At 43.0% G+C, this 23,236-nt stretch overlaps 1 protein-coding gene across 2 annotated transcripts in view; it reads left to right on the forward strand.

The window, feature by feature from the left end:
• LOC148020795 (homogentisate prenyltransferase) overlaps positions 1–13,809 on the forward strand; it is a 130,229-nt gene extending 116,420 nt beyond the window's left edge. Inside the window, exons 9-12 of one of the 2 annotated variants that reach the window (XM_087698605.1) lie at positions 11,868–11,985; positions 13,070–13,132; positions 13,341–13,373; positions 13,466–13,805. In XM_087698605.1, the coding sequence (XP_087554731.1) occupies positions 11,868–11,985; positions 13,070–13,132; positions 13,341–13,373; positions 13,466–13,540 (289 nt within the window). In that variant the 3' untranslated portion in view covers positions 13,541–13,805. Of the gene's footprint in view, positions 1–11,867; positions 11,986–13,069; positions 13,133–13,340; positions 13,374–13,465 lie in introns of both variants that reach the window. The other variant, XM_087698606.1, reaches the window with a different exon arrangement.
• Positions 13,810–23,236: the final 9,427 nt, after the last annotated feature.

Below are 23,236 nucleotides of genomic sequence, written 5' to 3' on the forward strand. Positions count from 1 at the left end.
ACGGCCCTGGCTGACTGCCTGCCAACAGAAAGCTCCCCATGAGATACATCCAAGACTGGGTGCTATACGGTGAAGGATGCGGCATGCTCCTCTCCACACAAGCTGCGCCTCCTCACACGACCAAAGGCAATGCTTTGGGGTTTCCAGAGGCTACTGTGTGCAGCGCTTACAACCTCCTTGTGCATCTAGGCAAGCCAAGTTTCCACCGCTAGGCCTCCATGTGCCATCAGCCATAAGAAATACGACACCCTCCTTGGCTTCCAACTATCCCATAGGCGGCGTCAGAAGGTCCGTCGAAAAGGCTCTGTGATGCTGTGCTCCGCCCAGTGCTTGCTGCGTGACGGCACCCAATCCATATCCTCCTGCATCAGTATATGTCTACCAATCTTGGCAGTGTACTTTAGGAACTTGGGTGGCTTCTTGGTGACCGTAGTGATCGGCCGTAGCCACTCTTCTGGTTCCCACTCCAACTCATCAAGTGGTCTGCCCTCCCAGATCCAAAGGTGCCACTCCGTGAGCTCCTTCCAGAAAACATAGGGGTCCAGTCGCCATGTCTTCCCGTGAAGGCCCACCACTCGAATCCTCCTCTACGAAAGGGCGGCTATCCCCTCATCCTGCTGCCTTCTCTCAAGGGCCAAACGTCCCCCCTCCTGCATGGTGAAGAAAGTTCCCTGTGGGGTGCCGCCCACTCTACTTGCCACCTGTAGGGGGATGCTTGCTGGTGAAAACCTAGCTGCCCATACCTCCTCAGGCTCAATCGACTCTTGTATTGGGGTAGTAAGCCACTCCAGAGGTATTGCTGCGTCTATCTCCCTTCTCCTCAACTCCACTCCTCTCTGGCAACCTAATACACGCTACAGCACCTCCTTGTCCTCCATCCCGTACACCTCCCGCCATGTCCTGATGTTACGAGCCTGGCGGGCCTCCCAACTTGCCCACTCGATGTGGGGGCGCACGCCGATCTGTACCCCTTCCCTATCTTTGACGTGGGGGTTCTAGATCATCGGCTAACGGTCTATCTCCTCTTGGCAGCCTTGGGGGCTTTTGATTAGGGCCTTACGAAGGCCCTACCACATGCGGAGTAAGCCCCGAAGGAAAGGTGATCTAGGGGGGGTGATTTGGGCTGACGTGAAGATCTATCTCAGGGACAGCCTCCACTCACCGCCAAGCCTCGGTCTACAATCCTGAAGACCCTCCTGCAAAATAGGATCTTCCACGTTTGCCCTCCTGGTGTGAGGCTACAAACTACTAGCTTGCCCAAGAGGGCTATACTCTGATACTCTGGGTCTATGATCCCAAGCCCTCCCTCTGACTGATGCCGTATGATGGTCGCCCATGCCACCTTGACTCTGGAGTCCATGGAACCATGTGACCCTAACCAAAGGAAGTTCCACACTAGGCGGCGGAGCTGCACTACACATGATGAGGAGAAACATCAACAGGAGGCAATGTACTAGGCTGTCGCTAGGAGTATCTGGTTGACCACCAAGGCTCGGCCGGCTAGTAAGAGGCGAGCCGTACTCCAATAGGTCAGTTTCCTCCGAATAGAATCAAGGACAGGAAGAAACTGCTGGGTAGGAGTGATGTGGAGTCCCACCTGGAAACCTAGGTACCAGACGGTCTGCCCTCTGCTCACCCATCTAAATCCCAAGTGGACGCCCCACTTCGTGCTAGAGTCTGGGTCTGTGAGGAACCAAACCGACTTTCGCTAGTTGATTTTCTCTCCCGCTGCAGAACAAAACACGTCCAGAGCCAGCCTCACTCTCTCCAACATCAACTCATTGTCCTCTATGTAGCGTGCTGTGTCATCTGCATACTCTAAGTCCAACAACTCAATCTCCTCTCTCACTGGAAGTCGGAGGCTGCATAATCCGCTCACACGTGACCTGAGGAAGTGAGACATCGCCTCTGCAAAGAGTAGAAACAGGTATGGGGCGAGGGGGCAGCCCTGTCGAACCGATCTCTCCAGTCGAAACTCCTCCCCTCGCCTTTCGCCTATGAGAACCCTACTGGTAGCCGATTTGTACAGGGCGGAGACCCCACGAATCCAAACCTGCAGGAATCCCAACCTCACCATGGTGCCCTCTAGGAAGTCCTAGTCTACCCTGTCATAAGCTTTCTCGAAGTCCAAGAGTAGTATGGCCAGTCTCTGCCCACTGTGCTGCGCCCACTCTGTCGCCTCAAAGAAGGTAAATACATTGTTCAGTATGCTCCTATCATGGACAAAGCCTGTCTGTGAGTCATGGATGATGTCTAGAAGCATGGGGCGTAGTCGCCTACTAATCATCTTTGCCAGTGCCTTATAGGCCACTGACAATAAGGTGATCGGTCTCCATTGGGAAAGCTCCAACCGGTCTCCCCCTTTGGGGAGAAGACTGATAAGACCTGCCGAAAGACTCCTTGGCATCTGTCTTGAAGTGAAAATCTCCTAGAAGGCCATCGGTAGGGGGTCCTTCACCACTTCCCAGTAGGTGGTGAAGAAGGCCTTAGGCCATCCTCCTTGGGCATTTCAGCCCATCGTGTGTATGAAAGGCCTCCTCTAGTTCCTTCTGTGTGAAGGGGGCTAGGAGGGAGTGTCCCATCTCCTGTGTAACAAGGGACGGGATGTGATCCCAGACCTACTATCTACATCGTTGTTCTCTAGCTGAAGCTGTCTCCTACTGGAAGAGGCGCGTGTAATAGTCGGTGGCAATCTCCATCACCTCATCTGGGCTAGAACGAGTCCTCCCATACTGATCCTGAAGGTTGCGTATCTGCTCTCCTATGGTGCGAGGCTGGTGCACCTAGAAGAACTCCCTGCACATTGTGTCTCCCTTTCGCGCCCAAAAGGCTGCTGAGGTTTGGAAAGAGAACTACAAGCGCTTGTCCTCTAGGCCAGCAATGGCTGCTCGTGCATGCACCTCCTGTGCGTGGAGGGTGGAATCCCTTGGTGCCTCCTGTAATAATCTCCGTGTGGCTGCAAGGTCCCCTAGGAGTGCTCTCTCCTCCTCCCAGCTCTGCTGCCTAGCTTGTATGGCTGTCTCTTGGCAGATTTTTCTGGACTCGGCTAGGACCTCTGCAATCTCCTCTACTATGCGGTCCCTCCTGCCCCACTTTTTGGTTCAAATGTGCTCTATCTGTCTCGCCACCTCCTTCCTCCTTTAGATCGAGTCACGGATTCGAAAGGATCGTGTGTCAAGGGTGGATGCTGGGGGATCAAGTGTCAGGAGAACCGGGCAATGATCGGACATCATGGTGCATACCAACTGCTCAATCTGGCCTCCACGAGAGCCTCCCCACTCTCCCACGTAAAACCTGTCCAACCACCCCTACAGTGCTCCACCTAGACGCCTATATCCCCAAGAGAAGTCCAATGAGCTCTCCCTCCTATGGAAGGCAGGGTCTCTCCAAGCATCACGTGCTCCTACTGCTAGCAGAAAGACCTTCCATGCCTTCTGCTCTTCCCCAGCCATGCACTGGTAGTTTCTGCCTCTACCTTGCTAGTCCTCCAAGGCCTCCAGGTTGTTGAAGTCTCCTCCAACAATCCAGGAGTCCACCTTTGGGAGTCCATCCGCGATCTCCACCCAAAACATGTTACATGCCCTAATCTCCGTAGGGGCATAGACATTGAGGACTCCAAGGGACGAGTCCCCAATATGCAATCTGATCCATAGAATTCTCCCTGCCACTATCGTCCGTGGTCTCGTACACAAGCGGTGAGACTTGGGCCAATAGAGGTGCATATGTCTCCACTCCTACCGTGGACACCTATGGCGTGCTCCCAGTAAGTGTGCGAGCTGCCCGGAAGTACCTTCCCAACCCTTTGGGCCTAGGTGGGGGTAAGCATGTACTCCTATAGAAGTAAGATGTCGATCCTTCTGGCAAGGGTAGTCTGCAGCTCTTGCTGAACAATCAACTTCCTGGAACCACGTGTCCCATTGTAGTGGAGACTATTCACATTCCAGGATGCAAGGTGCAAGCTCATGGGGAGACCTGTGATTGACTGAACATGCATCTGTTCTGTGTAGAGGTAGTAGAGGTTTGCCGTTGGTTTGGACGGTGAGCTCCAGTCCCCCATGGTGACCCTTAACCGGACCATAGGGGTGATAGATGCTCCAGGTGGTACTATCAATGCATCTATCAGCCATGCTGAGAGTCGTGACTCTGTACACTAGTAGAAATGGGCCGCCTATGCCAGGGGCCACTCGATCACATCCCTCGGAGCTCTCCACTGTGGAGGAGCTCGAAAGACAATGCTCAAGCGTGGGACCTCGGCACCAGTCCACCAGTTAATGTCCATCATGCAACCAAGCCACTGTTGTGCAAAGAGTGCTAGACCTTCTTCTTTCATCCACTGGGAGATGTGGTCCACTACCTGACTCTTCAACTCTTCCTCTACCTGTGTAGCCATCCACTCCCCTGAGCGAGAGGACTGAATAAAAAAGGCGTAGTTTGGTGCATCCGGTGGTGCTAGTAGATGGGCCTTGCCTCTTCTTGACTTACGAACCATGAAGATCCCCACCTCTAGAGTAGTGGTAACTCTCCGCGCTCCGCAACTCTTAGGTGGGACCATGGGCCACTACGGAAGAAATCTTGTGGCAATAGCTGTGTCTGTCTCGGGAAAGTGTGGCGGGCAGTAGGGGCGGATGAGCTGGTGGCTGTATGGGAGGGGAAAGATTGCTAGTGTGAGGAGGATGTAGGCGTTTGTGGCTCATCACCTCCTGTGGGAGGAGGGGGGGTGGGTCTGGGGGGAAACACTTGTACTGGGTGTGGATCAGGGGGGTGCTCGGTAGGGCGAGTGGTGGGGGGGAGAAGGATTGAGGGATGGTGGGATGGACGGAGGAGCATGGTGGGTGTGGGGGGGGGGGGGGGGGGGTCATGGGATGTTGGGGGGGGCGAGGGTGGGTGGGGGGGTTGTGGGATCTCAGGTGAGGCGCGGGTGGTGGATATGGGGGGTTGCGTTCTTGCCAGGTGGGGCGAGTAGGGGGGGTTTGTGGAGTGCTCTGTCGAGGGGGTGTCGCTCTCCCACCTGCTCCCTGCTGATGAGGCTAGGTCTGAGGAGCAGGCTGCACCCCCCCCCCCCCCCTCCGTCTCCCTCTCTGTCGTCTCTGGACCCATGTGAAGTCGTCAGCGTCCACTTGCGGGCCTATCTGCACAACCACCTTAGCTCTAAAACGCGTACAGATTGCTGCATGGTGCCCAAAGTTGTGGTAGCGCAGGCATTGCCCTGGCTGCCCCATCACAATGACATGCTGCCTAAAGGCGTGCTCGCCCGCCTCAATCTCTAGGAACTGTGGGATATTCTTGACTTCTTTCACTGCCACCTGTATCTTTGGGACTCATGTTGTTGTCACTGCATCCGCGAAAGATGCGGGAAGGACAGTGCCGAAGAGCCATCCAAAGTCTTCCATCAACTGGCGATACTCTATCGCCAAGCCGGGAAAAAGAAGGGTGATTGGGTATTGAAGAAACCTGTTGTGGTGTGCAAAGGCCTCCACAGTAAAGCCACTATTCCAAGGTAACGTGTATATGACCCCTTTCGTGGACGCATATGGTGAACTGGCAAGCAACTCACGAGCTGCGTCTGCTGAACTGAGCGTGACCATGAAGATCCCTTGGTCCATTAGGACCAGCTCCATGATCTGCGATGTGCCGATGCGCAGCATGGAGTGAAGCCAAATCCCGAAGTTGGGCCCTGGTTGGGGAATGTCCTATACCTGACCATAAATTGCTATTTCCTTTAGCTCCAGATCCTTAGCTCGGATGGCTAAGAGTTGCTTCTCAGAGAGGACGACATGCAAGGTGTTTGATTGCGGGGCACTCACTGAGTGCGCCGGCGTCTGACCAAAGGTTTTCATTCCGCAACCCTTCTGAGGAAACTACCAATCATGTCGCGGTGCTACACGAGGGGGAATGTTGCTGCAGGAGAGAGAGCGACTGGGGGGGGGGGAAACAATGGCGAGGGGGAAAGGTTGCTGGTTTTGGCAGTTTTTTTGGGGGGGGGGGGGGGGGTTTGTTGGATACCACGGACGGGACTGCGATCGCAGATGGAGGCAACCCGCAGGAGGGGGGTTGGATCAGAGGGTGGCCTAGCAAGAGGGGGGGGGGGGGATAGCAGGGTCGGGGGGAGGGGGGGATTGCAGGGCGAGTATGGCGGGGACAGCAGGACGGGTGGGGGGTAAGCAAGGGGGGGGGGGGGGGGGACGGAATGCCGGGGAAGGTGGAGTAGGCGGAGCAAGCTGTCGAGTCTGTTGGTGGGGGGGGGGGGGGGGGGGCAGCGAATTGTCAGGGCAGAGGGGAAAGGCGGATAGGCTGTGTCCATAATACTATACTGTAGACAACTTTATTCTCAAGAACACCACCAAGTTGCTGCTGTGTTAATCTCTTTAGTGATCGTTATCCTTCAAGGTGTGATAGAGGCTGTGAGGATAGAGTTTTCGCCAAGGATTGAGTAAAGAGAGTTGTTTGCTTTCAATTGAGCATCCTCTCATCTAATTGAAGATTGGGTGGTTAATTTGGTAGGGTAGTGATGATGGCATGGCAGCATCGATCTATCGATAACGATAGTTTTTGTCAGGATAAAGGCTCTGTTTTAACACCCTCCGTGTATAGTACACGCACATTGTACATGTGAATGCACCCTTTACATGCCACAAGTATAAATACATTTTACATGCCCTAAGTATAAATACATTTCTAGCTCGATTTTGTTGGCAATTCCGTGCAAAATCGAGCTAGAAATTTGGGGCTTTTCCTAGAATTGACTCTGCTTATGCCTGTCAGTGATTTCCGAGTCCGAAATTGCAGACATTGCGAGGGGTAACCTCAATTAATTTGGGGATTTTGCCACATTAGTCAAAATTTTGCTATTTCGAGTAAAATTTCTTGACATTGGGTCCCAGAAATTGGGGCTTTTCATGTATTGGCAAGGTTTTGCTTAGCTGGGTCAGATTGGGCGACATTCATGTAATTTTTGGGGATTTGCGCAGAATTTGGTAAATTTCTGCATTTTTACCAGTGTGGTGGGTAATTCATGTACAAACAGTAGAGATTTATTTGCCCGTGTGGTGGCTGGTTTATGTACAAACAACAGAGATTTATTTTTGGTTGAGAAAGAACAGTAGTGTATTTTGTTGGTTCAGCTTGTGCTTTTGCAGATTAGAGCGTTCTTGATAAAATGGCTACAACTTCTTCCAATTCAGACATCAAGAGTTTGATAGAAATCAAACGGTTTGATGGTCATGGCTTTGACCTTTGGAAAGACCGTATGCAGGGCATTTTGTTCCTAAAGGATTGTGAGGATGCTTTGTAGGAAGATAAACCTACACTATTGTTTGATGCAAATTGGGCTAGAGTGAATAAAAAGATTGTGGCTTACATAAAGATGGGTGTCACTGATGACATTCTGACATACAGTAAGGGTTTAGATACAGCTTATGCAATATGGGAGAAGCTCAAAACTACTTATGAGATTACCACACTTGTTAATCAGGTGCATTTAATGCGCAAGTTGGTGAATATGCAATTGGATGAGTCAAAGCCTGCAGCTGAGCACTTGAGTGCATTTACAGGGATTTTAAATCAGGTCAAAGATGCAAATTTAGACTTTAATGATAAGTTGAGGGCGATCTTTTTAATCATGACAATGCCTGACTCTTGGGAGACCTTAGTGGTTTCACTCAGTAATAACCCCAATCTCTCTTATGATGGGGTGAGGGGTTTTATCTTGAATGAAGAAATTAGATGTATGTCTAGTGGAGAAGGCAACAACTCAGCTTACAATGTAAAAGGCAGGGCTGAAAAGAAAAATGCAAATGCAGGACACAGAAATAGGAGCAAGAGCAAAGGAAAGGATAAGAGTGACATTACTTGCTATCACTGTGGTCGAAAGGGCCACAAGAAATCTGATTGCAGGTATTACAAGAAGGAACAAGAGAGAAAGAAGAAAGGGCCCTTCTTCAAATGGGGTGGCTGAAAGATATAATAGGACTTTATGTAAAAGAGTGCGGTGCATGCTGTCCACTGCTAATCTTCCTTATGCATTTCGGGGAGAGGCACTTAAAACTGCAATTCACATTTGCAAATCGCTCTCCAAACAGGTCCTTAAATAATGGCATCCCTGAGGAGGTGTGGTCTAGCAAATCGGCCTCATATGACCATTTACGCATATTTGGCTGCGATGCTTTTGTGCATGTTAGGGATGAGCTGATGGAACAAACTTGACCAAAAATCCACCAAATGCATTTTCATGGGCTATGGTGATGAGGGTGAATTTGGCTATAGAGTGTAGTTACCTCAGTCCAAGAAAATTATTCGTAGCTGTAATGTTGTGTTTAATGAGGCAAAATCGCTGAAAGGTACTTTGGCCTCTAATGAAGATATGAAAAAGGTGAAATTTCAGAGTTTGCAACCAGTATTACTTCAGAAAATGAGCCTCATGGTGCTGTACCACAGGCTGAAACTGATAATTAGGCAGTTAGTTTTTAGCCAGATGATGATGGACAGCAAATAAGAGCATAAGGAGGTCATGGACAGCAAGATAGGCTTGTTGATTATGAAAATGCAGGTGCTGGAAATGAAAATGAAGGTGCTGTACAGCATGAACAACATGCTGAAAATGACTTATAGCAGCCAATAAATGCTGAAAATAATATACCTCCAGATGTAGACCCAATTTCTGAAAATGTTGATCATTGGGTACGAAGGTCTACACGCATAGGAAGGCAAACCACATAGGTTTGACCCCTCCTTGCATAATGTGATACTTACATTTAAGGGTGAGCCTCTTACATACAAAGAGGCCAAGTCATGTGAGCTCAGCAGTAAATGGGAGCTTGTTATGCAGAAGACATTAATTCTCTATATGCAAATGATACTTGGGATCTTGTGTCATTAGCCAGGGCCAGGAAGCCACTTGTAAACAAATGGGTGTACAAAGTAAAGACAGTTGATGGGAAACCCAAGTACAAGGCAAGATTAGTTGCCAAAGGCTATGCACAGAAGGAAGGGATTGACTTCCAAGAGGTCTTCTCACCTGTCATGAAGATGACCACTCTACGTGTGCTTTTGGCTCTCACTGCTGTATTGGACTTTGAGCTGTATCAAATGGATGTAAAAACAGCTTTCTTGCGTGGTGACATTGATGAGGAAATCTACATGAAATAGCCGGAGGGCTTTGTAGTTCTTGGAAAAGAGCAGATGGTGTGTAAGCTAAAATGCAGCCTGTATGGGCTGAAGCAAGTGCTACGGCAGTGGCACAAAAAGTTTGACACTTTTATGCTATCTCATGAGTTTACACGCAGCCATGCAGATCATTGCTTGTACATGAAAAAGGATACAGATGGCAGCCCCATCATACTTGTTTTGTATGTGATGATATGTTACTAGCTGGGAAAAGAAAGACTAGCTTGGATGCTCTCAAAAATCAGCTGAAATCAGCTTTCTCCATGAAAGATTTGGGGAATGTAGAGCATATTTTGGGCATGGGGATTCGTAGAGATAGAATGCAGAAATTGCTGTTTTTAGGACAGATTTAACATGGCTGAAGGTAAGCCTTTTGGGGTACCCTTACCTCCTTATCTCAAGCTTGGCAAAGCCAACAGCCCGAAAGATGACGTGGAAGCTGCTCGACTCCCATCTCGATCAGCTGTGCTCCTCTTCTTCTAATAGTTTTTCCTATTGATCCTTTTCAGCTTCAAATGCTACAAATTTCTATTGAAGTATTAAGCTTTATGCAAAAGCAAGTCACATGGTACTTTTAAACTGAGGCCAGAAAAAATAATTTATTCGAGGCTGGGGATTATTTGTCCAAGGGCTGGAAATATTGTGAAAGACACGGACATTACAAACGAGAAAAGACGGGGACATTACATTTGGCCCCTTTTTCTGTTCGTACTTGAGTATTGGAGTTGAGAGCATACAACTAGTGCTTCCTTTCACATATAAGGTGGGTGTGACACTATGACATGCATGTTTATTTTTTTTAATCTCTCAGAAGATATGCAAATTAGTCTAAATCAGCTCATCATGTCTAAAACAAGTGCAGTTCTATCTGGAACTTACCAAGCTGGCCGACTTTTGCCTGAACACCTCTATTTTCGTCTGAGAAATCAACTGCATTTCGACCATGCTGCCTTTTCTGTTTGAACAACAGGGCATCAAATAAAGCTTGCATTTCAAACTGAAACAGCTCTGTTTCAGTTGAAAGAAGTCTTTTGAGTTTATGTTCTTGCATTGCAGCATGAGAAACAACACCTTTTTTTTTTTGTTCAGTGACTTAGTTTAAAGATCTTTATTTTACAAAGTATGAATCAGATACAACCCAGAAATCTGCACTTTCAGTAGCATCAGCAACAGCAGCAGAAGATAGCTTCAGAGGATGGGGAGATAACTGTGCTGTCCCTGTGGCTGCAGCCTCCTTAGGAGTGCCTACTGTTTCCCCTTTGTTAGCTGCCTTCAGTAGCTAGATGCCATGAAAAGAATGAGCTGATTCAAGAAGCAACTTTGTTGGGATTCTGCACGACAGTGTGTGCTTTGGACACACTAGTGACATGACATTTCAAGATTGTAGCAGATTTAGTATAAATGAATCTGAGACTTCAAGTTGTCAAAAGGTATGTGAACAGGTCTTATCTTCGTCGGAACTGTGTTCTGACATGATAGGCCTATCGAGCATGACTTTTCCCACATGTTTCCTTTTTCCTGTGCTTCATTTCGGCGATCGGATTTTTCGATATTAACTTTCATATGCGTTTTTGGGCCTGATTTTTGCGTTTTTTCCATGTAAACGCCTTGAATTGTTCCCAAACACCTTGTTGCACTCTTTCGCTGTCTCCCCCTCGACTTATGACACAGTTTTCCTTTTTACAGCATTTTGTTCCAGCACACGGTTTGGGTTTTATGAAATTTTCCGTTCAATTTGCGTTTGTCGTGTGGTTAATCTTTTGATATGTGGAGGGTATCATGGAGTTGATGCAAGTCCTTGAAAACCTTCACCTTCTTCATTTCAGATGAATGTTCTGTGTTAAGAAGTATTTCCTTGATAAGAAAACTCTTGCAACACTAGTGACTAGTGGTGTAAATTACCAGGCTGACTCAGGAGCCATTCATGCTTGTCATTAGTTCAAAATCAAAACATTAGTCTTTAGCAGGCTGCACTTTGTGGCTTAGGTAGTGTGTGGATGGCCGTATGCACTGCTCAAAATCACCAGTGAAAACAACTGACCCAATGCTTTAGTTTGTGATGGAATGTGTGGTGAGAGTTTTCCAGTCAGAGATATATTCAGATCACATCTGCCATATTCCCCTCTTGTTCACCGGATAGCAACCGATGCTTTGGTTTTTCTCAGTATCTTTAGCTTTTTTTAATTGTATATAAGTGAGCTTGTGAGATAGATATTAATGGCTGAAATTTCCCAAAATTTCCTGGATTATTGGCTTAGTTTCCCATGTATTAGCAGATTATGAAAATTTGCTTGCAATGATGACGTTTTGGGCCTTGTGGACCATGTGGACCAGGCTGCAACCATGCACTTTCATGCAGAGTTCTATGATATGTTTTCCTGTCCGAATGTTCTCTATAGCTATCTACTGTTAGCTGCAGGACATTCATTAACAGTAACTGGATGTGTTTTCACACACTTTCTGATTGTTCTCAGCTGAGAAGAATCAGCATTCAATAGAACATAGTCCTAAAAGAGAAGTGTTTCTCAAGAATCAATCTCAATTCTGTATATACTGCTATAAATAGTTGAGGTCCAGTAAACTTACTAGGATGCCTTCTCTTTTTGTCCTTGTTTTCCAAGTAATTCCTTTTATACTTGTAGGGCTGTGTTCTTAGATACAAATATCTAGTGGTTTTATTGAGTTCTTTAGTGTATACCTGTCAGATTTCAAATCTCTACGTTTGCAACACGGCTTGGAGTACGCAATATAGCTTTCCTTGGATCAGGCATATTACTTGCAAACTATCTGGGTGCTATTGTAGCCGCATATCTCCTGCCACAGGTATTGTATGCAACATGTTCATAAGGTTAATGTACAAGATAGTTGAATGTTGTTGACTTTATACACATAAAGACTACAATGATGGACATTTGCAGTTTAAGGTCTGTATGGATAAAGAAGTGCACTTTGAAGTCTGCTAAAAGATATAGCAATTTGATGGAATCTGTTGGTAGAATTTCAGAGTAATGCGTGTATTTTTTAGTCTTGTTAGTCATTTAAGGTTCCAACTCAACTTGGAATATTTGTCAGCACACCAAAACGACCCTCTTAGCTTTGACCTATGTACATTGATCCTATGGAGCAGCCTCATCTTATATTGTATCATTAGATTGACCCTAAAATATCTTTATTATGTGCCCTAAAATAGAGAAAGTGCGGCGGGACAATTCAGGGCCACATTGGTAACTTCACTGAGTACGAATATAGGAATGCCTCTTTGCACTGATCCCAGTCAGGGGGAAGGTTTTTGGCATGAGCTAGCCTTAGAGATGGCAGTTCCTCTCGCAGTATTATTTTGTGTAAAATCCTTGTGTCAGGTGAAATAAACACTGTTTCTCTAGTAGTGTAGTGCAGCAACAGTCTTTCTGAGGAATACCTTAATAAGGACCAGCCAAGACATTTGGAAAGCCTTTGTGAACATGTGCTCATTGGTCCGGAGTTTTTTATAATGGTGTGATTTTTTTTTAAATTTTTTTTTTGGTTCAAGCTACTGTTTCTAGGGTAGACAAAAGTATGTCTCTGGCAACATGACTCTGGGGTGTCCCCTGATGAGATGAATCTAAATGCCATGTTATTTTTGCCCTCTTAACTTCCTGAATGATTCTTTGGTCAACAGAAGCTAACTAATATTAAGTAGTCAGTTTCCTTGACCGTGGTCCCTTGAGTGGATTATTATGTTCTTGTACGATTTGGGAGCTTTCTTCCTTTCGAGGACTGGAAATTGGGAAAGGGGCTGAAACTGTTCAATTGAATGTTAATTAATGGTCTTTAAGCATAGTGGTAAGTTATAACCTTCTTGAACTGCTCCTGGAAGAGTAAGGGTCTAGGAAATACGGTTTATATTTTTCTGGCAATTCGTTTACAGGCTTTTAGGAGGGGAATCATGGTGTTTAGCCATGCTCTTTTAGCTGCTGCTCTGGCATATCAGGTTCTTTCACTGTGTCACATTTTTCAATATGCTGCATGTTTGGTTTCTTCGGTGTTTCATATTTAGGAAATTAAGTCTGAGGAGTGTGCCCCTCCATTAAAGTTGCATGCTATTGTCTGCTTGTTGTTACCTAGTGGTTTTGTCCTGAGGTCATCAGATTGTGTCATTTCTATTCTCTTGTTCTCATAGCATGTGTTTTATGGTCTAGACCTGGGTGCTGGATGCGTCCAAGTATACAAAGGTATGATATTCACAGGCAAGCTATTTAAAGCAGAAGTGACCTTTGGTTTTTGGTGTGTTAAAGTGCTCTTATGGTGGTGATGGCTTCTGCAGGAGGCCATTGCTGCATATTATCGGTTCATCTGGAATCTTTTCTATGCAGAATATGCATTATTTCCATTTATCTAGCTTCCAGATTCTGTGAAAATGTGTTTACACAGAGATATTCGTCAATCCTTTTTGTAGAAGTAGCATAATATTCTTTAGGGATGTATTTCTGTTTGTAAGTTGGAAAGGTTGGGCTGCCCACATTTCATTCGCGTGATTCTTTCGAGACTCGAGCCAAGAAATCATCAATGGTTATGTGGATCAACTAGCATGTGATTGACTATCAGCATTCTATATTGCATTTTGCTCATCAGACTTGCTTGTGTTGTTATTTTTCAAGAGCCCGTGTTTTTTGATGCCATATCTATTTATACGATCAGTGCATTGTCGTAAAAGGAAATGTTGCGAATGATATAAATTGTATCCTGATTAATCACACATTAGAGATTCCGAGGTACTTATGGTCAATGAGGAAAGAAATGGTGTGGATGGTTTTATTAGATGCTGAGTCCTCTCTTCCCTACAGGCACTGGATTCTGCACGGCCGGCCCCAGAAGCACATGCAATCCAAGATAATTCAGAAAATTAAACTGAAGGAGCGAACAGGGCTCATGAGACAGGGGTCAATCCGCCGCCATCAGCAGGGGATTCGATTGCAGCCCTCCACGCATCCTCCACCATTGTTTTCCTGCTTATGTGCTTTGCTCTAGAAACAAAGCTTGTCCTCAAGGACAGAGTGACGGCGGGCCTTGAGGTGTCATTTTGGGCATGCGGGTTGGTTGGTTGAAGATCGCTCACCTCCGTTGCACAGCCTAAAGATATAGGCTGTTCTTAATGGTACCCCAGCTAGGTCTACTCGGGTGGTACACAATTAATTCTTCTATGGTTTGATTCTTTCGAGCAGATTGATACAACAGTTGCCTCTAGCCCAGTTGATGTCAAGTCGTAAGTAGCTCGCTTTGATAGGTGGGTTCAAGGCAGGCAGGGATTATTATTCTCTAAGTGATGGCACCACCATCGCCATCCCATTCCTTGACCTTGGTGAGATAGGACCCTCTATTGACGCAGTTTCGTAGGGTCCCCCTCAATAGCAGTCAAATAGGGTCATTGTGTCTCATGGTGCTACCCACCCCCTTTATCAAACGATTAGGAGTGGAGGATTCTTGCTACAGCCTAATGTCTAGTTTGGCCTTTGGGCATGTTACAGCAGATTTCCTAAGACATGGCAATTTCAGACTTCTAACCAAGCTGAGGGAGGTGGCAGACCGTATAAAGAGGGAGAGGATTACGAGAGCATCACTTTGTACAATCCAGAGGGAAGAGAGTCATCGTTGCAGATGTGTAGTCGAGAGGATGCATATTGCTAGAGCAAAGATTGATGCCATGAAGGATTGCGAAATTGGAGTTTCGATTTCACATAAGGGCGTCCTTTTAAACTGAGTGGGGAGCGCAGTTAGTAGAGATTTCTTTTCCTACACTATGGGTCTAGACATCTAAGATAGGCAATGTAAACATTGCCAAGTAGATCCTGCCACCTACCCATTATCATAAATATAAGTCAAGTATGTATTTATTATCAGTATAACAATTTACCCAATCTACTTCAAAGCGCAGCGGAGAACCATTATTGCTTTGTTTCCTCTCAATTTGTCCCACGGTTACATGGAGAATCAAGAGAGTCGAATATTGTTTCAAAGTTGTATGCAACATGATTATTTAAATTCCATAAGTCATGTAGAACCAATACTTACCGGGAGGTTGGATGTTGGATAAAGTCTAGTGCAAGGGCATCACTATTGGTTGTGGGAGCTTCCAATGTGAAAGCTAATAAGCAACAAGAGCCTTAGTATTAAAGCCAAAAGGTGGCTGGTTGATTGTGGATTGTTAAATACGAGAGGTGATGTGACATCTCCTATGCATGAAGATAGCGGTGCCATTTGAGCTTGAAAGTGCTTAACAAATTTGTAAAGGGCCTACTCTAGATTATGGATTGTTAAATATGAGAGGTAGTGATGTGACGTCTCCTATGCATGAAGATAGTGGTGCCATTTTAGCTTGAAAGTGTTTAACAAATTTGTAAAGGGCCTATTGTGGAGTCTTATGTTGTAGTGAAAACACTAGAAAAACAAATCAGTCAAACTTCAATTAATAATTTCCTTTGTGACAAACATTAAGGTCACAATGCTCTATAAATTGTTTGAAAGGGCCAACAAGATAAATCTTGTGTAGTTGTCCAAGTGGCAATATGTTAGAATCTATAATTGAAAAGAAATCATGACATTTGGGGTAGAACAAGCCTAAATAACCCCTTTAGTGCATAAATATACATTTTCAAACAAACAAGAGCATTTGGTGCTTGTGAAGCTTGTGAAAGAGCAAGATTGAATGTGTATATTCTAGTACCTTCTCATAAAATAAAGCACAACCATGATATTCAAAGGCTTCAAGCTAGCCATTAGGATTGGCATTCACTTGTGACTATAAAGCTTGTTGTAGGCTAGTAACTTGTTTGAGAAGGATATTGTAGAGACTAAGTAAATTTGATACCTTTCTGTGGATACAAACACTAGGAGGGAAGGACAACATTTTTGTGCACCATAATTAGTCATGGGTAGATTTGTTTGATTAGGATTGACAATGCAATAGTGTCACAATAGTGAATGCCAAGATGGTTTGATGAGTCTTGAAGGCTATTGGATTGAGCAATGAGTGGAACACATGTTTAGATTCATGTGGTTTGGTAGCCTTGGATCCTTCTCTTTAGTTATATGAAGTGGTTGAGAGTTTGGTTTGATATCCTTGATCCTTTCTCTTTAGTTACATGGAGTTGGTGCCTTATACAATGCCATGTAGCAGTTTTTTAGAACATAAAAAATCTAGGGTACAAAATTTGCTACTAGCATTTTTCTTGAACAAAAAACTCTGAGCAAGGGAAACTTAAAATTTGCTAAAAGCCCCTTAACTTAACTAGAAGTCGGTAACCCTCCTAACTCAAGTCAATCGGGAGTTTAAAAGTAAGCCTTGAAACCCACGTTAAATGGGGTAAATTCCTCAATGAAGATGCACATGCTATCGTATCATGGTAATAGCAAATGCCCTAACATGTAATGTTGACAAAATCAAGTAAAGATAGATTTTGTCAATGCTAGCATGCAAGGTGGTAATGGGAAAGCAAAGCATTGCTTTAATGGGCTTATTGTTTTTCCTTCAAAAGGTTATTTTGTTTAGGTTAGTTTATCAGGAGGGTTATTGGGGGGCTATTATGGGACAACCATTTTCAACTTTACTTAATGGGAACTCACATGTGTGAGAAATTTGACTTGGTTTTATTGAAGGGATCACCACCTAGAAATCCGTGTCATCAAAAGTTTTGAAGCATGTTAGAGTAGAGAGATTTGAAGAGGTTAAGTTAGGATTCGAAGTAACAATACTTGAGGGCATCCTTTTCTATTCAACTCCACGTATTACCTTGAATTTCATTTCTTTACTATTTCTCGTGTTATTGTTGTGTGACCAATAGGGACAAAGGTAGCATTGGTTGTGAGAGATCTATGTACGGCCCTCACTTGCATGGAGCTTGTGCTTTGCATAGCCAAGTCCATGTCATTTGTTGTGGGCTAAATGAAGGGGAAACAAATATAGTAATGGCTTATTTAAGCTTTCAACTAGTGATAATGGTTTGGCTTATTTAAGCTTTAAACTGATGATGAGGAAAAAGTTGTCATAAGGGCTATTTATTAGAAGTTTGAAATTTTCATTATTACACATTAATATTAAATGCAATTTGAGTCCTTCCTAGCAAAGACTCTTTGTGAAACATCGTATGCAATATATGTGATACCATTCTTTATCTTTTGTTAATTGGCCGCCAAGGCCATAAGGAATTTACTATTTTTTGGCTGGCCACCAAACTCACCTCAATAACTTTTGGAATAATGTATACCTTTAAGCTTTGGGACCCTCTATTAGGGCATTTCAACAAATGTAGAAAATATGAACGATAGAGCGATTATGTTCTAAACACTTTTAGGTGACATGATTTTGCTCCATATCATGACTAAAAGGGATCTTTGACCTTGGGCTAAATTTGGAAATCAAGTCCTATGCACATCGTGTTCAAACTTGTCTCGTTATACCTCATTAGTGTAGTGACTTCAACGAACCTTAAGATAAGCAAGTAGGAATATACTTGTAAGGCATGATGGGGCTAGAGCCAATTTAAATCATCACTACTAATGTGAACCATGAGAAACCAAGTTCTTTGTGATTTCCTTGAGCTAGCAGATATCTAAGTTGATTGACTCATTGAGGTTCATGAAGAAGTTGAAGAATCACTTGAAAAATCTCTAGCCTCAATCCTTGGCGAGATGAGTACATATTAAGAAATCACTTGCTACGGGGTATAACAAAAGACCATACTCATTGTTGGGTTAAGATAAAGAACTAATTGCCATTGAAACAAAAATTGTGTTTGATGTTTTGTGTGCTACCTAATGCATGAGAACATTGGAAAGAGATTTCACTTAGAAAACGCTTTGTTGCAAATAAGTTGCAACATTCTACTAGCAAAGAGAATACAATCGACCTTACCAAATGTGAGAATAATGGAAACCTTGAATCAAGGTAACCCCATTAAATAGAAAGGTCTGCAAAGAAGAGTCCACCTGAGAAATGCTTGAACTAGAAGGTTGATTTGTTGAAGAGATTGAAAGAAGAAGATATAATGGAGGAATTCTAAGAAGAGATGGATACCAAAAGGCTTCAAAATCCCAAAGGGCAGTATAAAGGTAATAGGACCCTATTACTTAGTGAAGGTGAGTACTTGCGTCCTTCAATTGATCCAATGGCGGTGCTTGCAAACCTTAGAAGAAAAGCTTGCCAAAGCCAAAAAGGTTGTGCATGCCCAAAAGGAAGGACTACCCAAAACTAGAAGAAAAGTCAATTGCAAAACCTCCTAAGAAATGTAAAGAGGAAGATGACACAACTTAACATGTTAATCACTTTAGCAGGTAAAAATAGGTAAATAAGATAGCATGTCTAAACCCAATCCTTACGTTGGTTTGAAACTAAATTATTCTAGATGTATACTAAAGCAAATCACAATAGACAATGTTACAAAAAGCGAAAACTATATAGTTATAGAGGTCAAAGAACTAGAAGAGCATTGCAGTATACTAGGTAGAGCTTTTGAGATGAATGACCTCAATATAAGATATTCAAGTCTACATTGCAATCAAACATCAAGGCCTCAATCCAAAAGGATCAAACTTAAACATCCCTAAGTTTCTAAGGTCTTCCTACAAACAATAGTAGAATATCCCTCCTAAAGAGACCACTTAGTAGCCTCTCAAGGATGATAGTAACCAATGCTACACTTGGTTTAAGAAGAGTGTGAAACATAGGGGAGTTATGCATCGACTTCTTTGCTATAGCATAGTCACACTCTATTTCATTAAATAAATATTGCTTTGGGTTCTATCCTACTATGTAGATGGTCATGATCGGTGGTATGGGAAGCAGTGGTGGCTATTCCCAATCACACCATTGAGTTTCGCTACCAAAAAGTGGTTCTATCTTGGGCGCTAGGACTGGGCATGTAGATGAGAGATCTCTTTCCATATGTGTAGATGAGAGATCTCTTTGCATATGTGTGTGCTTTCTTGAGAATTGTGATGACTACCATGGCTCTATGGAGGCTATCATGATGTCTAGGAAGGGACTAGTGTCTTACAATCCTAGAGTGGCTAGGAAAGTCCCTATACTAGTGAGGGGATGGTTTGGTGGATGCTTGATTTTGGGTGGTTTTAGTTTGGTTCCGAGTGGGTTGCCTAGTTTATGGGGCAAGGTTTGGACATGGCTAATGGCAAGAAATAAGCTATACTTGTTGCTTGCAATATAAGGATTGTTTTGGAAGGAATGTATTATTTTCGTTGCATCTGTGTGTTAACTTACATGGAGGAACCATTATTTAATGGGTTAATTTAATAAAGTTGTTTGTAAGTGTTTCCACTAACTATGCTAACAATAATTTGATAACTAAAGAGTTTTGTGGGTGTGTACATGGAAAGTAAGTGTGATTTCTCTCGATGAGAATGTTCTATATATGGGTGGACTTGATTGCTCGAGTGCTTGCTGAATAGATTAAATTGGATGACCATCTGCCAATCCATGTCTTAGAACCAACATAACACCATTTTAGGGTGCTAGGTGAGACTATGTGAGAGGGGTCGATATTCTACTCCCCCTCATTTCTCACTTTCATTGAACCAAGTGTGGTACTTGCCGTGCTTCGAGCTTTGAATGATCACACAATTAGCTCTCTTAGGTTGACACTAGCCTGTTGTTAGGTGACATTAGTTGAGTCATTAAGAACCTAGTTTGGTCCTTGTGGGTAAAGCAAGGTGCTTCCTTTGCTAGGTAGACCCAAAAGCAATCTAATCAACTAAGACAACTTATTCCATGGTATCCCAATGGTGTCACTTATAAGGTGCAACTACATGACCATCGAATGTTACTCCCTAGTTTTTCTAGGTGGGTATGTCTCAAGAAGAAAAAGGGGATTTTTTGCTTCAAGATCATGTCTTGATTCATTGGGTTTTCTCACCTCATTCTAAATTTCTCCTTGGAAATCATGAACCAAATTTTTTCATGATGAGTCAAGACATTGCTGAATGGTCATGGATCATGGCATTGACTAACACAAGCCTTGTAGCTTGCCATGTATTATTATGCTTAAAGTCCCTTATACTTTACACACAAAGTTTTTAGGACCTTGCATTGAGAGGTGTAAGCTTTCCATATAGATCAAGACCTTGTGTAATGCATAATGATCTAGGACCTTGCTTAAAGCATGATACATTTGTAGTTGAGGTTGTGAGTTAAGGCCTTGCTTAATGTGACATCTTATCTTGATGCATCGTGGTTAACATCATATCTAATTCATGTGTATCTATTTAATGAAATTTGAGTGAAGCTCCTACTTGGCATAATAGACTTTTATTCATTCTGATCAATGTTATTTGCGAAGGGTATAAGGAAAAATAAAAAAGTGAGAGAAGTTTCTTAAAAGAGGTTACATAATCATTGTAAATAGGAGCATTGAGTTATCTTTGTGCAAATTTTAAAGTATTACAAGAAAATACCAGAAGGGCTAGGGCTAATAGCTAGGCATTGTGCTCATATACAATGGGGGGAAAAGGTGGGCCAATAGTTGGGCATTATACTCATATGAAGTGGGACAAAAGGCTAAGAGCAAAGGTAGAAACCTTAATCGAGATCTAATCCTCTCTTATATGTAAAGCAAAATCTTGTCTAATGGAAGTTTAGTTCTCATGTGCCTATCTTTCTCTTTGTCTCCTTCTCTCTTCTTCATCCACCATAGCTTGATGAGGAGTGAGAGTGAGTTAGTATACTTGTGATAAAGCTTTCTCTCCTATTTCTCTCTTGAATATCTCACTTCTCTTCCCTCTAACTTTCTTATGATGGAGGATGGATCATTGGAGTGTGGCTCAAGAGGAAATATGGAGGTTGCACTGAAGACCGAGAGACCATGATAGCTTCCTTCCATGCCATTAAGACTATAATGGCACATGCATAAGCATCACTTAATCATAAGCCAAAGCTCTAGCATATATGCTAGACTAAGTTTGTTGGGCTATATACACATGACAAGTGGGATGGAAAAAAATATTATTGTTTCAACAACTTTAATGCTCTTGGACTCAACTTTCTCTCACAATCTAATCTCATAGCCATCTACTCTCTCCTCACTCTTCCAAGCAAGTAAGAAAGGGAATACCACACCCTTTTTGGAGTATCCAAGATCTTAGACCTTTGGGTGCCCACACATTTTAGGCATTAGAGTGATTATTGCAACATCATAGTATTATCAAGGTTTTATTACAATACTATTTTCCTATGACATAGAGAGAACATGATGCCCCAAGTCTTAGAAACCAAGAAGCTTTGGGTGTCTAATAACACTTAAGACCTAGAATGAACTTAGATCTTTGTGTAGACTACTCCACTATGTGTAACCTTTCACCAAGCATTTGCGTGAAAAGTACGTAACCTTTGAACTTAAATGTTTATCCAAAACTAATCAAATAGGATCGGTACATTTTCTTAACATGATTCTAAGATAATCCATGACCATTCCAAAGGCCTAAGTCAATCATGTAATTTTGACCACCCAAACATTATTTTTGATGAGGTAATCATATCACCTTGAGACCTATTGCAAACAATTTAGAGTAGGATTTTACATAATCATGTAAAAATAAGAAATTTGCATAGCAAATAAAATATACAAAATTAGATTTTGATTCTAATTTCATTTTCTTTGGCATTTCATCCTCGTTGAAATGAGCATAGAGTTGCATATTTTGAGTGCTTTCGTTAGGGGGCATTGCCTCTCCAAAATCAATATTTACTAGATTGCAAAATGTAATATCAATATTGTGATGCCTAGAATTTTAGTGAAATCAAAAGTCAAATCTCCCAACCCTTTAGTTATCTTATGTTCAATATAGAACTACCACACCCTTTCTAGAGTATCCAAGGTCTTAAACCTTTGGGTGCTCACATATTTTGGGCATTGTAGTGAAGTTTTTACTACAACATCACACTACTAATATTGCAACATCATAGTATTCACTAATGCATTATCACAATATTATTTTACTATGACATAGAGAGAACTTGAGGGCTCAAGGCTTAGAAACCAAGAACCTCACCTTCTACAATAATGCTTAAGACCTTGAGTCAACCTAGAGCTTCATGTAGAACATTCCATTGTCCATAATCTTTCACAATCATTTGTGGCAAAAAAGTAGGTAACTTTTGAGCTTAAACATTTATCCAAGACCAACATTAAAAATGAGTAGCACATGTTCTTAACATGTGGTTTGAAGGTAAATTCAATGACCAATCCATAGGCCTTAGTCAAACTTTTAAACTTGACCACCCAAATACTCCATCACATTTGGCATTTTATTCTCTTTGAAATGAGCATATAGCTACATATTTTGAGTGCTTTAGTTAAAAGGCATTGGCTCTCCAAAATCAATATCATAGTATTTACTAGTGTAAAATGCAATCACAATTCCTAAAATTTTAGCAAAATCAAAGCTCAAATCTCGCATAACCCCTTGAATCGCCTTATGTTCAATGGAATACTACACCCTTTCTAGAGTATCCAATAAAAGGGACTACTATATCCTTAGTTTGTATAATAACACTTAAAACCTCGAGACAACCTATAGCTTTGTGTAGAACATTCAACTATGCATTATCTTTCATAATCAATTGTGAAAAGAGTAGGTAACTTTTGAACTTTGACATTTATCCAAGATCGACATTAGAAATGAGTAGTACATGTTCCTAAGATGTGGTTCTAAGATAAATTCCATAATCAATCCATAGACCTTAATCAATGTTTTAAACTTATTGAAATATCCCATGCCCCAAATGCCCCAAACAACCATGTCCAAAACCTTCCTCATTAGAGGATGTTGTCATTGTCGTTGTCGATAAAAATAAATAGCTTGTTGACTAACAAAATTTAAAGGATGGAAACCTTTCGCAACATCTATTAGAAATTAATATTGTGATATTGGTCTAATGAGGAAGTGATGAAGTATATAAAAACACTTAGGTGGCTTAGTTTCAAAATCATAACTAGTGTAGTGGATGTTGATCAAGAAGCTATCAAAATGGAAGTGAATGAGATGGAAAGCATTAGAGGATGATATTTAATATTGGAATCCTATACCTCAA

This window comes from Lygodium microphyllum, chromosome 18 (assembly GCF_053477565.2).
Source record: "Lygodium microphyllum isolate KBCC chromosome 18, Lygodium_microphyllum_v1.1.10, whole genome shotgun sequence".
Taxonomy (NCBI): Eukaryota; Viridiplantae; Streptophyta; class Polypodiopsida; order Schizaeales; family Lygodiaceae; genus Lygodium; species Lygodium microphyllum.